We start from the raw sequence: 17,541 nt of genomic DNA on the forward strand, positions 1-17,541 counted from the left end.
GTGTATCTGCATTATGCATTGACTTAACTTCCCCCATCAGCAGGAATACCTGCTCAACAATAAAGAGCAGGCACCAACAAGACAACTCCTTAAAAGATAACATTCCTTCTTTTTTTTTTTTTAGATTCCATATATATGTGTTAGCATACAGTATTTGTTTTTCTCTTTCTGACTTACTTCACTCTGTATGACAGTCTTTAGGTCCATCCACCTCACTACAAATAACTCAGGTTCGTTCCTTTTAATGGCCGAGTAATATTCCATTGTATACATGTGCTACATCTTCTTTACCCATTCATTTGTTGATGGACACTTAGGTTGCTTCCATGTCCTGGCTATTGTAAATAGAGCTGCAATGAACATTTTGGTACATGACTCTTTTTGAATTATGGTTTTCTCAGGGTATATGCCCAGTAGTGGGATTGCTGGATCATATGGTAGTTCTATTTTTAGTTTGTTAAGGAACCTCCATACTGTTCTCCATAGTGGCTGTATCAATTTACATTCCCACCAACAGTGCAGGAGGGTTCCCTTTTCTCCACACCTTCTCTAGCATTTATTGTTTGTAGATTTTTTGATGATGGACATTCTGACTGGTGTGAGATGATATCTCATTGTAGTTTTGATTTGCATTTCTCGAATGATTAGTGATGTTGAGCATTCTTTCATGTGTTTGTTGGCAATGTGTTTATCTTCTTTGGAGAAATGTCTATTTAGGTTTTCTGTGCATTTTTGGATTGGGTTGTTTGTTTTTTTGATATTGAGTTGCATGAGTTGCTTGTATGTTTTGGAGATTAATACTGTGTCAGTTGCTTCATTTGCAAATATTTTCTTCCATTCTGAATGTTGTCTTTTCGTCTTGTTTATGGTTTCCTTTGCTGTGCAAAAGCTTTTAAGTTTCATTGGGTCCCATTTGTTTATTTTTGTCTTTATTTCCATTTGTCTAGGAGGTGGGTCAAAAAGGATCTTGCTGTGATTTATGTCATAGAATGTTCTGTCTATGTTTTCCTCTAAGAGTTTGATGGTGTCTGGCCTTACATTTAGGTCTTTAATCCATTTTGAGTTTATTTTTGTGTATGGTGTTAGGGAGTGTTCTTCATTCTAATTTCATTCTTTTACAAGATAACATTCCTTCCTGATCTTGTAAAGGGTCACATGACCCACCACATTGGCACTTAAATCTGGATTATGTAAACTGTCAATAATACATCATTTAATGCACAGCCCTCTATCTCAAAAAAGTTATATAAACTGTGTCTTGACTTTTACAGGGCAGAACAGTTCTCAGAGCTTTCTGAGATGCTCTTCCCACATTATAATCCTCAAATTTGGCCCAAATAAAATTTTCCAATTCTTTCTTAGATCAACTGATTAATTTTTTGTTGATACAATCGATTAGAATCAATGTAATAGAAAACAAAACCTGGAGACCACACAGATATAAATTAATAAATGGATAATTTGAAAATGTGATGAGAGCTAAGTTATTCCTCCAGTTTTAAGATACCTTTGACAAAATATGTGATACTTACAGAAAAGATAAAGAGTAAGTTTACAGTAGAATCATCACCTAATATAGACAATCTCTAAGATGGACCTCAGTATGACTGCCTTCAGTATTCACACCTTTGTCTAACAAATATATAGAATATGGCAGAAGTGAAAGGATATCAATTCCAAGATAACAACCACATGAGTGGCTTGGAATTGCTTCCTCACACAGGTGAATCTTCAGATGAGACCATATTCTGGATAGCCAGCTTAACTCGAAATCCATAACTCTGAAGCAGAGACACTCAGACAAACCAAGAGATAATACATATTTAAAATTCTGAACCTTTAAATCATGGGGTAATTTGTTATATAGTACTAGATAATACCAATTTCATACCTGGTGGTGGGGTGCTGCCATAACAAATACTTAAAATGTGAGCATGGTTGCACTGTCAGGCAGTAGTGCCTTGAACACACTGTTGGTTGAATCAACACTCACTTGGAAGGGCTGTAGGTGAGGGCTTGCAACAAAGTAAGAATATCTTATTGGGAACTAGAGGAAAATACATCATTGTTATGCAATGACAGAAATTTAGCAAAACTGTTGCCTATATTTATTTGGACAATGGAAAATGGACCTAGTGACTTTTAAACAAAAAGGGTCCAGGTCTTACTTCTTTTGAACATTCCTGGCCTTTCCAGATGGCATGTGATGTTAAAATTAAGAAATGACTTTTAAGCAAAGGTTAAGTCCAAGACATAGAGAGCATGGTCAAAAGATAAAGCCATGAGAGTGACTATAAAATGTTTTGTTAGGACCTTAGTAAGATCATGGTCTTTGTGGCTTCATGTCTAGTCAGACAAAATTCCCTCTTAAGAGCTTAATGATATGTGTGACTCAAAGATTCTTTCCAGCAAACAATAAGGATTCTAATTCATGTAAGGGCTTTGTCTTTCAGGCATCTCCAATAGGACCAAGGTAGAGAAGAATTTATGTTGAAGAGTTTTTTGGGTTTTTTTTTTTGGCCAATTCAGTGAACCTCATGAGGACTCCTGGGATAGCCATAGCACCTACAAAGTTCTTAAAAAGAGTTCTACATGTAGAAACATCACAAGAGTGGACTGAAGAAGGAAAGTTGGAGATTGTACAGTGAGGAAAGCCAACAAAGAGAGTTCCTTAGTTTCAAGTACATGCTATATTTCATGAAAAAGAAAGGATAACTCAGAATGGAGAACCAAGAGCCCAGATAGTGGAACTGAGATCTGTGGACAAATATTCCCAGCCCTTGTACCTAATCAAAGAGCATTCAGCATTTACCAGCTAGATTTCAGAAATGTCATGGCCCAGTAACTCTTTTTTATTCTGTGCCTTTTCCCCTTTTTTAAACAGAAATGTCTACAGAAGTTATCCTATGCCTATCTCACCATTGTACGTTGGGTGTATGTGAGATAAGCATCACAGGTCTACAGATCAAGAGGAAATAAGTCTAAGGAACCTCATTTGCACTTGGACTTGAGTTATATGATGAGTTTCTGGAGTATGAACTAATACAATCAGGGGAAAACAGATTTTAGGGTCCTAGAAAGGGGCTGAGTATATGTTGTATGACATACCTTTGGGGACAGTGGTGGACTGTGGTAGGTAGAGAAGGCCCTCAGAGATTCCAGCTTCCATGTATTCATGCTCTTGTGTAATTCCATTCTCTGAATGTGGACTGGACTTACTTCTAACAATTAGAATATGGCAGAAATGATAGGGTATCACTTTCAAGGTTAGATTATAAATAGGCTGTGGCTTTGATCATAGATATTCTCTCTCTCTCTAGCTCTCTATTAGCTCATCCTGGAGCCAGGCAGATGCCATATTGCGAGGTAACTCTGTGGTGAGGTCCATGCAAGGGACTGAGGCGTGCCAACAACCGCATGAATAAACATGGAAGCAATTTCCTACTTCCCCCCAGTTGACCATAGCCCCTGCCAACAGATTGGATGCAATTTCTTGAGAGACCTTGAGTCAAAGGTACCCAGCTAAGCCACTCCTGGATATCCATGCTCCTGTGAGACAATAAATGCTTGTTATTTTACATTGCCAAGTTTTTAGTCAATGTATTATGCAGCAATAAATAAATAATACGCAACCTTTGTGAAGTAATAAAAATGAACATCATTAGTAGTAGGACAAATTGAAACTATGTTCTACCTGACAGAATGCAACAAGAAGAATACAGCATCTCCTCTGTGATATACCTAACAAAAATGCATACACTGAATTTTCACATGATGAAACATCAGACATACCCAATATGAGGGACACTCTAAAAAATAACTGGTCAGGAAAAACATGTTAGGGTTATGGAAGTCAAAAAAAGTCAAGAACTGTTCCAGACTGAAGGAAACTAAAGAGATCTGGCATTTAAATGCAGTAAGTGATTTTCACCTTGAACATTTTATTATATAAGACACTATGGAGAAAATTGATGAAGCTTGAACAGAGTCTAAGGATTGGATTGTAATAATGCATTAATGTTAATTTCCTGATTTTAATAAATGTATTTTGGTTGTATGAGGAGAATGTCTTTATTTGTAGGAAACAGCCAACATTCTTTCTCCAGTCTCCTAACAAGGACTATGCTTATGGGGCACAGATAGAAACCAATGATAGTTTGCCTGTTCATTCTATATTACTTGAGTTGCTCTATGTGGCCATGGCTGGCTTGTATGATAAGGTGTTTTCTATCATTTTTTGGTTTCTCTTTCTATAACACTTCCATGAAAGCAAGGAAGTGTGGAGATTTACGTATGTTTCAAAATCATAATAAAGGTATAATAAATTAATATTAAGTATAGTCACAGTCTTCACTATTTCCTTCTTGGAGTTGTACTATTTAAGTGTGACCATGTAGAAAATATTCTCTGTTTAATAACCTACTAAAAACTCCACCAACAATTTCATCTTGGAATATATCCCCAAACTCCATGTAAATCAAAATACAATTCATAGAAAAAAGCAAGGGGGTACATGTTATTTACTTTTCTATGAAACCAACTGTATAATTTCCTTTAGGTATATCTGTTTTATTTAAATTTTTCTAAACATTTTTTTAAAATCAGTGGATAAGAGATATATTCCTCAGATTTTTTGTTTTAAGCATGGACCCCCATCCTCAAATTATAATATAATACAATAATATAATATGAATTCCGAAGTCTTCACAAGTTCATCTGAGATTAAAAAATAAATGTAAAGCTCCCAAAGAAATTTTAGAAGCCACTAACCCTAGAAAAAGGGTACAACTGATTGTAATTAACTCTGTTCTAAAGAGCCTGGGAGTAATTCCTACTTTCTGATCCATAGGAATTTTCATAGAAAAATAAAGATCAAATAGTAAACAATACTGCACGGAGTTATTGTAATGGTTGAATAAAACAAGGAATGCGAATCTCTATTAGGTCACCTGGTCCCTACCTATTGCTCAGGAAATGGTAGGTCTTAACTTAATAAATCATGATTCACAATTGACATCTATAAAATGTGTCATAGGGACCTGGTTACGAATAACCAAATCAGCAGCCTAAAACTGGTTTAGCTCAGACTGAGGAAGACAATGCAGGTATGAATATGGATTTAAAGATGTTATACATGTCAGCACTCTAGGAAAAGTAACTTAAACCGCACACCCTACTGATTCGAAATCATCAGATATTAAAGAAGGCACATTACTGTAATTCATTGTTACTCTAGTGATCTTATAGAATTAAGACCACATTCATAACGTCCAAATTTGTCTCCAAGGAGAAACTTTGAGTTGGGGAATATCTGGATCATTAAGTAATTTCCTTAGGTCAGAGTAAAAGCACTTTATCTGTGAATATCAATTACTTCCATGGCATATTGGATGTAGCACAAGTGACAAAGTGACCTTTCTCTTAAACAATTCATAGATTCATGAGAATTTTCTTCAACTTTTGGGACTAAATATATTCCATAGTCTTATAATCTTAAATACTGATTTTCCTCTAAAATCTCCACCCACCCTGCTCACCACCATCCTCCCTTTGTAGAGTTATGTTTTTTTATAATTTTCCTGTTAGTTTTTTTATTCCTGATTTTATCGTTCATCATATGTTCAGATGTACAATCCATTATTGCTAAACTGACATTTGCTTAATAGACTATTTCTTGACCTTTTGCATTAGACAATAAGCTATTTTACTCTATTCTTTTTAAATTGGTTGAGTCTTTTATTAAAAGTGAAATAAGAACATCCACAGTTATTGGGAAAGGACAATTATCTCCTAGAGGATACCTCAAGCACAGATATACAAAGCCAACAGTGAGATTTGCTGCAACAGTTATATTGCCCAATACACCATGGCTAGTTCTATCTGGTGTTGACTAAACATTATTTTAATATTCCAAGGAGAATGATACAGAAGCAGGAATTGCCTAGAAGGAATGTGGAAAAAGAAAATAAAGAAAAGAATAATCATTAGATAAAGTGACTTAGAGCACTAAACCATTTCCATATGGTAAGAAGGGTGTGCTTGGGAATGGAGTTCAGGAGCTCTAGGGACATAAATGTTATGTCTGGACACACAGCATCTTCTGGCTAGTTTAAGTTGCTCAGGTAAAAGCCAAAACAAGAAATACCGCAAATCTAACTGGGTCTCTAACAGGTGTATTTGGTTATAGGTGTATAGGTAGGATTCCAGAAGATGGCAAAAGTAGTGCCTGATAGGTATTTCATTTCTAATACTGAATTTGCAAGTGGTGTTTCTACTTCTTAGTATTTATTTGAAAAGGGCATGTTATGTTAATATAGTCCAAGAATACCTGGGTGAACTCATGACATATGTTATGGTTCCACATTCAAAAGAAATACTGTTCTGTTATTAAAAAGAAAAAAATTAAAAGGGAGGGTGCATTGGAAACCAGTTTAGGTATTTACTAAGGTCTCTTGAATAACCAATGAGAAATTTCAGTTACGGTACATGGGAAGACATTTTAAAGAACCTATTCTTGCATAGATCTTTCTGATAACTCGTGGCAGCACAGCAAATTCTGTCTCATTCCAGTACTAAAGCTGGACCCACTTTGTTCTTTCACTCACCTCCCCTTTGCCTGATTTCCCAGATTTATTCCTCTCTCCAGGCACTAGCTGCAAACTCCTTATATAAGGGCTCAGCTCTGCGACCTTATCTTTTATCCTAATTGGCACCACAAAAAAACTAATTGTTTATCTAATAAGATAGAACTTTCTAATACTGTAGAGGGATGTGTGTGTTTGCTTTAAGGATGCTGTTTCAGTAATAAAGTGTCACTAAAGGCCATAAATTCGTGTAAATATTTCCAATTTACATGAAATAAGCACCAGGTTAAAGAATTTATGTACTGGATTGCATTGTCTTCTTAAAGGTCATACTTTTCCTCAAAGTACTGTCTTCATTTTCCTGCCCCTGTAAAACCAAGACACAATTTTAAAAACAGCTGTCCCCATTTTCAGGGACTAGTTTCTAATACATTTTCCTAGTTGTATTTCTAAACCTGTAGCAATCATAACACCACGTAAAAGAGGCAGCTCAAAAAAAAAAAAAAAAATAGCAGAAACTGAATAAAAGATTTGCAGCCCTGAATATGCATACAAAAATTTTAAATCGAAGTGAACTCCTCTGAGCTGATTTCTTAAGTGAAGGAGAGAATATGGTCTTTGAATACCTGATAAGGTCACAGACACAATTTCAAGTGCATTTATGGTAAATCCATGTGACAACTCCTACAGCCACTAACCTGTGTCGCCCTCAGGGTAGTCTGTGCAATCTTCCTTGCGTGTCTGGGATGGTTGTGGGGGACAGCAGAAACCCTCCGAGAAATGTCACACATGGGAAATAGTAAAAATGGCTCATATACGAGAGTTTCAAATTGAAACCTAGAAGTGATGAGTAGCTTTATCTTACACATGTGCTAGAAACCAGAAGTTACTATGAAATAAATTGAGCGATTGGCAGTGGTGACTAAGAAATAAAATTTATAATTAAAACTTGTCAGTAAAGCTGGAATCCTTAACTCATTGACCTTAAAATACATATTATAAGACTTTGAGAATTAAAGTTGTTGAATTTATATTTTATTTAAATTATTAAGAATGATGATGATACTATAGCTTAACTGTAAATTTATTCTAGTAATGACTTCATAATGATATTTGCTTCCTAGTTTGATGGAATAACTACTGTAGGTTACTTATAGCCACAAAGGGTACAATACCTTTTCTCAGAGTCTCTATGGATAGCTACAAAGAATGCAACACATCCCTTTCTGAACCACTTTGAGACTCAGATGCAATACATACTTTGAATAATTTATTTTGAGAGAAGAATGACTATCTGGTATTTGATGTTACCTTCACACTGTGTAGGCATCTGAATTTGCAATGACAATCAATTACTGTAAAAAGTGAGTTATGTACTTAAAGTACAAAGGAATTCCATGAATTCAGGGAAATGCAAAGATTGTAAAATAGTGAAGAATGTTATATATCCTAGATATTTATGTATCTATTCATATATTTAGAATGGAGCAGGAAGAAAAAATAAAGTTAAGTAGAAAAGAAAAGTAAATGAAATTAATTGTATCCTCTACAGTGCAGGAATAATCTTGAGTTACAAACAAAATATTTCCGTCAACCTGGAGAAAATAAATGTTGAAAAGGCCTCGTCTCATCTGACAGAATTTTGATTCACTTACTCACCCACAGGAGACATTTCTGGGACACTAGCAATATAAGGTCCATCCAAAAACTTCGGCTCATTATCATTAATATCCTGCACTTTGATGATGAATTCTGATTCAGGCTCTAGGGGCTTCCTGGTTTCTATGTCCACAGCCTGAGCACGAAGTGTGTAGAAAGGTTTTTCTTCTCTATCCAGGCTCCTTATTGCATGAATGTCCCCTGTAGTTTCATCAATGGTAAAAACGGTGCCAGCGCCATCTCCTGAGAGGGTGTATTTAACAGTGCCCTCTCCCTTATCTAAGTCAGAATGGAGCTTTAGGGAGAGAGAGAGAGAAAGAGAGACAGAGAAACACCATTAAAGAGATGGCCCCACGTTAAAAAGCCATACTTGCAGTATAATTTTTTACCAGAAAAGTTAAACCAAAATCTTATGGGGTTTTTTTTCCTTTTTTTCCCACCATTTTTTTTATTATAAGCATTTTTAACACACAAAAAAGTTGAAAAAATGTATGGTGGACACCTATATATACCTATATATATCTCAGAGATTCCACTGTTTATCTTCCAATTTAATCATATAGGCTTTCGACTTATCACATAGATAGATCATATCCCTATCCTTTCATTCACTCTCCTGTCAATCCATCTTATTTCTCCATGCATTACAGAGGTTAGAAGTACAGCCCCAAATCCATCAACATGCATAAATACAACTATTTTGAACATTTACTTCTTTTATATACTTTGGGAGATAAAATTTTCATAAAATGAAATGCACAACTCTTAAGTGTACTTAGAGTTTCATTTTAAATGATTGTTGTATTAAAATAAATTAGCTCATATATATTAAATCATACAACTTCCAAATACTCTGAGGTTAGAAATCAGTGACGTGAATCCAGTGAGAGATATGGTAAAAAAAAAAGAAAAAAAAAATCAGAAAACACTGAGCCTTTTCATTTGAAAGGAGAGGAGAATTTTGGCATACCAGGTCAATTTCAGATATGTACTATGGAGTATCTCATTTTAACAGACTGACTCTCAATGAGTTATTCAGTATTACTCAAACAAGCAATGGGTAGAATAACTGATTATCCTTTCAGATTCACAGGCAAATGGTTAGCCCTAATCCATTCTATATATTTGAAATGTTATAATATAGAAAATTTTTAATTTCTGCTAAGTTCTTTTGAAATTCAACACATGTATAATTCACTATAATACAGTATGGAATAAGACACACATCAATATAATAGGAGAGAGGACCAAAGAGAAGAGAAATTATTATTGTGATACTGTAAATCAGTGTTTTTCAATCTGGAGTCCAAGAATTAATGATAGATGGACATAGTCTTGGAGATCTATAAATTATCCAAGAATAAATGTATATAGATAAATAATGTGATATAAATATTTCATTATATATAATTCTCTAAGAATATGTGTACTCATATATTTCATAAATAATATAAATTTACATTCTATTTAAATTAAGAAGGACACATATTCTTATAAATAATATTATTTTTTATCCAAATGCTGATCTAAAATGTTTCAAACTATTCTCACTCATTTAGGTACAGCCATCTGATTTCAATGTTCAAATTTTTATTTTTTTTATTTTTTTATTTATTGTGGGTTTTTTTGTTTTTGTTTTTGTTTTTGCCGTACGCGGGCCTCTCACTGTTGTGGCCTCTCCCACTGCGGAGCACAGGCTCCGGACGCGCAGGCTCAGCAGCCATGGCTCACGGGCCCAGCCGCTCAGCGGCATGTGGGATCCTCCCAGACCGGAGCACGAACCCGTGTCCCCTGCACCGGCAGACGGACTCTCAACTACTGCGCCACCACGGAAGCCCCAAATTTTTATTTTTAAAAGCTCATTCCAGTCAACGGATCAGTCAAAGATAAAATGTTAAACTTTTAAAGTGACCATAGCCATTTGGGCTGTGATTTAAAATTTTCACACAAGTATAGGTGTCTTGCAAAATTTGGGGTAAAAATGAGTTGTTTTCCTTAATGCTTCAACACAACATAAAAGCTTTGAAAATATTTTAAATTATATAGTTATCTTTTGCAAATAGGCGTTCTGTGTATTCATATTAGTAATACCAAAACACAAAACTCAACTTGGCTACATCTTTTCTCTTAAACCCAACATTCTGCTTTAGCTTCAGTAAAATAACGTCATCCTTCATATTCATGTTATTAAAATGACTTTATTCATTTTGTGAATTTGTATTTACTTCAAATTGCTCTGAAAGTATGTTTTATAAGAGCATAAGCAAAGGATTTGTACTGGGTAAATGATATAATTTAAACAATGAGAAAATTATAAGGGGGTACCAGGTTTTGATTTTTCTTTAAAAGTTTCTGTATATTTTACTCAAGTCTAAGGAAAATTGCAAAGAATGACAGGAAGAAGTTTTTTCCTCCTAATATTTTATGAACTGCTATGAAGCATAGGAAGTTTCAAGCATAAAATCAAGCTGTAGATAAATGTTCTTTGAACTTAGGAATTTCAAATTACAAATTTCATCCATACTATTAAAGATATTCAACACATGAACGTTTACTTTTACTTTCAAATTTATCTAAAGATATGAGACAAGCAAAAGCCCAATGCAAAAGCAATGTCTTTATAAACTGGATCATTTTGCCAATGGCTCCAAAGAATATGTGGTAATATTGTGGAAGCAAGTGAAAATTTTAAGTAGGTTTTTACAATGTGATCCAAGTAGAGTCACCAAAAAAGATTTTCATTTAGCCAAAATCAGAACTGTTTTCTTTTCAAACTGACATATGAATAAAAAAGCAAATGTCTTTTCAGCTCTATTCAACATCCAAATTAAATTCAGTTGCTGCTACTCTTTACACTTCTACCTTTTCCTTCTAATTTAAATTTGGGTTTTGCAGAGATTAAAGTTTCAGAAGAAATATGTGAAAATATGTTAAATTTGAACTGAAAATGAGATGGATGAATGTAAAATTCTTGAGAGGATTAGAATGGTTACAGCAGTTCATTGCATGTTAATACCTTAAAGAAGATCACCTGCAGTGCCCAGCATTGAGAGGCAATGTTTAAAATTAGTTATTCAGTACCAAATGTAAAATGGATGGTTAGTGGGAAGCTGCTGCATAGCACAGGGAGATCAGCTTGATGCTTTGTGACAACCTAGATGGGTGGGATAGGGAGGGTGGGAGGGAGGCTCAAGAGGGAAGGGATATGGGGATATATGTATACATATAGCTGATTCACTCTGTTGTACAACAGAAACTAGCACAACATTGTAAAGCAATTATACTCCAATAAAGATATTTTTAAAATAAATAAAATAAAATTAGTTATTCAGTATCGATTGAGTCCAGTACATGCGTGACTAGCTAAAAGTATTGGTATTTTTGCAACGTCAATTCTAATGTTAAATAAATGATGTTGGCCTGATGTTGGGTATTGCAGAATTTGCTTTGTATCACATATAAAATAATTTGAATAGAGAACATATATAACATAATAGTTTATGTTGTAAACTAACATAAAAATCCCTATCACCCTCTTACTTAGAGATAACTTCTTTTATCATTTTATACACTCTCCATTATATATACACATATATTCATATATAAATGAAAGGGTATACATATAGAAATATGTTTGTATATGTTTTATATGTATATATAATATTATCTGATTATAAATATATATATACATGATATAAAAATGAGAAACAAGTCAACATTTTCAATAACAATATACCATAATCATTTTCAGTATAATTTGAAACTTTTCAGAATTATTTTTTAATATCTGTACTACATTTATTCAAAGGAAATTGAATGATTCAATGGGTTTTGCTTATCCTTTTATAAACAATGTGATGAATATGTGTGTGTTGTCTTAATTCCTTAAATAAACAGGTAAATATAAATAGAAGGGTAATTATAAAGACCAAAAATGTAAATTTTGTGAATCTTGAATGATTCCAGAACTTGATGTCTACAGATGAGTTTGGTTTCTTAAACTTTTAGCAAGGCAACTCAGGCTTAGCTTACATTATGAAGCTACTTCTCAGTTTTATTTGCATTTAGCAGGTGGGAGGGTTACAGAAGGATTCACTTGCTGAATATTTGGGTTGTGTTAACTATGAACAATCACATGATGCCATTTTACACAGCGGCTTTAAGTTCCATGCAAGATAATAATTCCACAAGGATAAAATTATTTTCCTTTATAGTGATTTAAAAATAACGCAAGAAATATTTCTTATTCTGATTATTTTTTTAAAAAAGTTGTTTCTGAGTAGGCGCTGACTGTATTTACTGACCGAAGCAGCCAAATCCAATAATATCATCTTTTAGTATTGACACTTAAAATAAAATTTCTCCCAGAGAGTTCCATAAGTGATAGCTATAGAAATATGCACTGTCCAGGCAGTTGTTTTGTGGAAGCGGTGTTGTTATTTTCTGATGTTTTCCAAGTCATCTCAGATGGAGCGTGAAAATGAGATGCCAAGAGAGGCTTAAAAAAGATGCCGAGGACTAGCTTCGGAGTGTAAGCAAATCTGAACTCCCGTGTCTAAAAGTTTTGAGAAAGCTAATCTAAAGTTAAGTGTTTACTAGCATCTCTCAGATTATATTTTACAAACTGCTGCAGAAAAAAAGAAATTTATTCTTATTTTCTCTGGGTTGAAGAGTGCACATAAAATGGGAAATACTTTTTGTGGTACGCGGGCCTCTCACTGTTGTGGCCTCTCCCGTTGTGGAGCACAGGCTCCGGACGCGCAGGCTCAGCAGCCATGGCTCACGGGCCTAGCCGCTCCGCGGCATATGGGATCTTCCCGGACCAGGGTATGAACCCGTGTCCCCTGCATCGGCAGGCAGACTCTCAACCACTGCGCCACCAGGGAAGCCCTGGGAAATACTTTTTATATCACTATACCCAGCAATGATTTTATTTCCATTTGCTATTTGCCAGGATTAGGGTGGTTACAGGCATGAGGAGGGCATGGAGGATGTTGGGAGGAGAAATGTATGATTCTGAAAAGTTTTTGCTAGAAAATCAAAAATTGTGTTAACAGGTATTTCATTTGATGTATATACCTGCAAATTACTTTATTAATTATATATCTATAGGTTTTATGGTACACTACATACTATTTTATAACCTGAATTTTAGATGGATTATATAACAATTTGCTTTATCAATAAGTATGAATTTATTACATCTATTTAAGTTAATCACAGGTATTTTAATCAAAGTACTACATTGAAATGGCTAAAATCAGAGTATGGAAGAGCTTGTAATGCACAATGTTACCTTCCTTTTCTCAGTCTCATTCACCAGGGAAATCATGTTTTAACTGTTTCTGTTGAATTCTTATTAAAAAAAAATATGTGGATATTTGTTAAATAAAAAATGTTATAATAGTATTTCTTTTATCAATTTGGATAATACTTATTGACTTGCAAACCCCATGCCACCTCTTTTTTTTCCAGTAGAGTTTTAGTATCTCTTATTTTACTTGTTATCAATGCAACACTGGTCTGAATAGTATACGTGTACTTTGGGTCTGAATTCAGTTCAATCATACAACGTAACTGTGGTTCTCTATTTTCTACTATTATAACATTAACACATTTACAGTCCCCTTAAACTCCTTCCCTTTCTCATCCCTGAATTCCATTGTCTGTATTATACAGAATTAAGCGTAAAGATTTTGTCAATTTGGTCTATTTATGTATTTATTTATTTATTGGTCTCTTTTTTAAAAGTAAGCTCTAACGGTTAATTTTATGTATTAGTTTGACTGGGCCACAGGATGCCCAGACATTTGGTCAAAGACTATTCTTGGTATATCAGTGAGGATATTCCTGGATTAGAATAACATTTGAATCAATAGACAAAGTAAAACAGACTGTGGTCCCTTATGTGGGTATGCCTCATCCAATCAACTGAAGACCTGCATAGAACAAAAAAGCTGACCCTTCCATGAGTAAGAGGGAACTCCTCCTGCCTGGCTGCCTTCAAGCTGTGACACTGGTTTTTATTCTGCCTCCAGACTTGAACTGAAACATCAGTTCTGAGTCGAGCCTGTTGGTCTTTGCAATAGAAATATACCATGTGTTCTCCTGGGTTTCCAACTTGCTGACTGCAAATCCCGGGACTTGTCAGCCTCCATAATTGTACAAACCAATTCTTGATAATAAATAAATATATATCCTATTGACTATTTCTCTGGAGAACCCTGATTAATACATAGGCCTTCAAAGCCCTCTCCATCAGTTGCTGCTAAAACATAAAATAAAACTAAACACTCTTTTGATAATTATAATAATGTACATATATTTGTTCCATAGCCAAATAACATACAGTGTCGATATGATTACAATATTTTCATTTTGCATATGGAGTTTTTTGAGATATCTTTTTGTTTGTATTATTTGCTTTTCTCATATCTTTAAGCTCACCTCATTTCTCAGGGCCAACATCAAATCTCCTTTTCAAAACATACATTGTTCAGGGACCCCTCTTTCTTCCTACTCCAAACTAGAGCATTTGCACGATTTTCAACCTGGAATTTTTCTTTATTAATCTCCTGGTTTGAAACACTATTTCTTGGATTTTATATTTTCTTCTATATTAGTTGACTAATTTGTTTGTTGCTGCCAATCTCCTATAACTTTTTTTCTATGAGAATTGTTCCATTTGTAGATGTATTCTTTTTATTTATTTATTTTTTACATATTTATTAGAGTATAATTGCTTTTCCTATAACTTCTTGAGAATGTGTCTGTGAGAGGTAAGTTTCTTTAGTCTTTGGATGTCAGAAATGCCTTTATTTCCTTACCTACACATATACTTAATTATTGTCTGGGCATATAGTTCTAGATTGGAAATAATTTTCCCTTCACACATTTAAAGGCATGTATTTATAGTCTTCTAGAAACCAATGGTAAAACTGATGTCTGTCTGATTATATTTCCATTGCAAGTAAAGAGCCTGTTTTTTTCTCCTCATTTTATTTTACTCTAAAATTACAATCTTATTTTTATTTTGGTATTCTAATTATTTAGAGCACTGTCTCCAAGTGTGTGTTTATGTGTGCTTGTGTTTTGAACATTGTCTCCAGATGTGAGTTGATATGTGTTTGTGTTTCTTTCTTTGGGTCGGGCACTTAGTAAGTTCCTTCAGTTCAAAAACTATTTTCCTTCAGCACTGAGAAATTTCCTTTTATGATTATTTCCATGATTATGCTCTATCCTCCATGTTTCCTGTTGTCTTTCTGGAATTCATATGCTCAATGTTACATCTCATGGACCTTCTGTAAATAATATACTTTTTCTACAGTCATTCATTTCTATATCTTTTGGTCTATTTTGTGAAAAAATTAAAATTTATCTTAAAATTATTTATTGATTATTTTCAGCATTTTCAAAGTCAATAGACATATACCCATGTGTGTACACACACATACGACAGGTATATTAATTTCCAAGATTTTTTTCCTTTACTATGAATGTCCCCTTTTAATAGAATTGTGCTCCTATTTTGTGGACACCGGGAATTCTTGAATCTTTTTGAGGACTCTAATTTGTGTGTGTGTGTGTGTGTGTGTGTTTCCTAAATTTTCTGTTCCTTAGATTATTTTTTTGTTTTTGGTATTTGAGCCTTTGTCTTTCATATTGCTGGCTTTCCTTAGATGTCTGAAGACTCTCATTTGTCTGTTCATATTTAAGGATGGAGTTTTGAACTTGTGGGTTGAATTTATTGATTGCAGTTTTGTCCTAGGTTGAATGGAAAGAGAATCAATCATTCCTTTTAGTTTCAGATATTTGGTTGGGGACATTCTAACCACAGTGGAGTTCCATCACTGCCCTAATTATTTCCAGATTCTCTACAGAAGAACTTCTTTTTTCAAAGTTTCTTTATTGTTTACCTGCTGCTCATTTATGTCTGGATTCCATGCATTATCATGTAGGTGGAAGGAATTCTGTATACAGACTATCAGTTAATCTCTATGTTTTACCCTGCATGTCTTTCTCCTTTTCTCTTAATCATTGGCATTTCTGAGTCTTTTTCAGAATTGCCCCTCCTTAGTTGGAGCGCTCTCAATATAAATGCTTGTAAGTAGCTTTGAACTTACTTGACCAGTCACCAATCCTTCACGCACTTATCAGTTTATAGAAATGGGCTAAACTGTCTGATGCCCGCCACACCACCCCATTCAGCATTATGCCCATCATCACCTAATAACCAGCCATATTCAATTTTCTCCTCTTGTCTCTCCAAACACCTTTTTCAGTTCTTTATTTTTTTTGAACATATATCCAAGAAAGTTTCAATCATTGCATTTGGATTTTGTGTCTGTGTTTTCTTTAAGTTTAAAAGAATCATGCCTATTTATATTAATTATTTTCTCATCATTATCTTTCTCAGGAAACTAGGCCCCATTCTGAATGTCTGCTAGAAGGTGAAACTTCCCAGTGTGTTTTTAAATCTTTACTTTTCTATCTTAGAATATCTCTTCAGCTTCTAAGTATGTAAGAGCCAATGTGGTGCCATAACAGCATGCCCTACTTAATACTGACATCCTTGTAACACAGATTACAGACATCTTCCACCAGCCATCTCCATAAATACATTCAGTCTAGGGGAAAGCTTCCCAGTACAGGGCATGCCTCAGTAAATGTTGCTGTAATAACAGCATGTAAACAGTAATACTTATTTCCAATTTTAAAATCTATGATTATGAAGGCTGTAGAATGATTTAGTACTATGGTTCAGCAGTTAGTGCATGAGCTAGGAAGTAATATCGTAACTTTTATTTACATACAGGATCCATTCAGATAAATGGGCCAAAATGAGTATGAGAAAATTTTATGTGAATTTCTTTGGACAAAATAATTTTATTATGTACAAAACGAACTACTTTTGCTATATTGTCCTTGGTGAACATAAAATATTTAGTCTGTCTTCTTTGTAGCTGCTTAGTTCTCAGGAACCTCACAGTGGCCATTGTATCAGCTACAAAGTGATTAGATTATGTTTAAGGCACTGTTTATTTGTGAAAGAAGACCAGACACAAAGATGATCTATAACTCTGCCTGAGTAATGCCATAATGCAAAATTTCTCTCTTTTGTAAGCCACTGAATGTCCAAGAATATTTGACATTCTATTCCACTCTGCTCCCTGAGGGGACTCATTTGTTCTTCCTAGCTTGATTGTTGTCATTTGAGCAAAAGGAATATCACTTTACAAGGCTGGAAATTACCTTTAACAGCCCAATGTTAGTTGAGAACTCCCCTGCCTGGGTTACA

General features: G+C 34.4%; 1 protein-coding gene across 2 annotated transcripts in view; it reads right to left on the reverse strand.

The window, feature by feature from the left end:
- The window catches only part of CDH12 (cadherin 12), a 282,182-nt gene that overhangs the window by 194,773 nt on the left and 69,868 nt on the right, over positions 1–17,541 (reverse strand). For both annotated transcript variants that reach the window (XM_082652021.1, XM_082652020.1), the window contains exon 2: positions 8,244–8,538. In XM_082652021.1, the coding sequence (XP_082508147.1) occupies positions 8,244–8,538 (295 nt within the window). The remainder of the gene's footprint in view (positions 1–8,243; positions 8,539–17,541) is intronic.

Source organism: Grampus griseus (genome assembly GCF_964374135.1).
Source record: "Grampus griseus genome assembly, chromosome: 3".
NCBI lineage: Eukaryota > Metazoa > Chordata > Mammalia > Artiodactyla > Delphinidae > Grampus > Grampus griseus.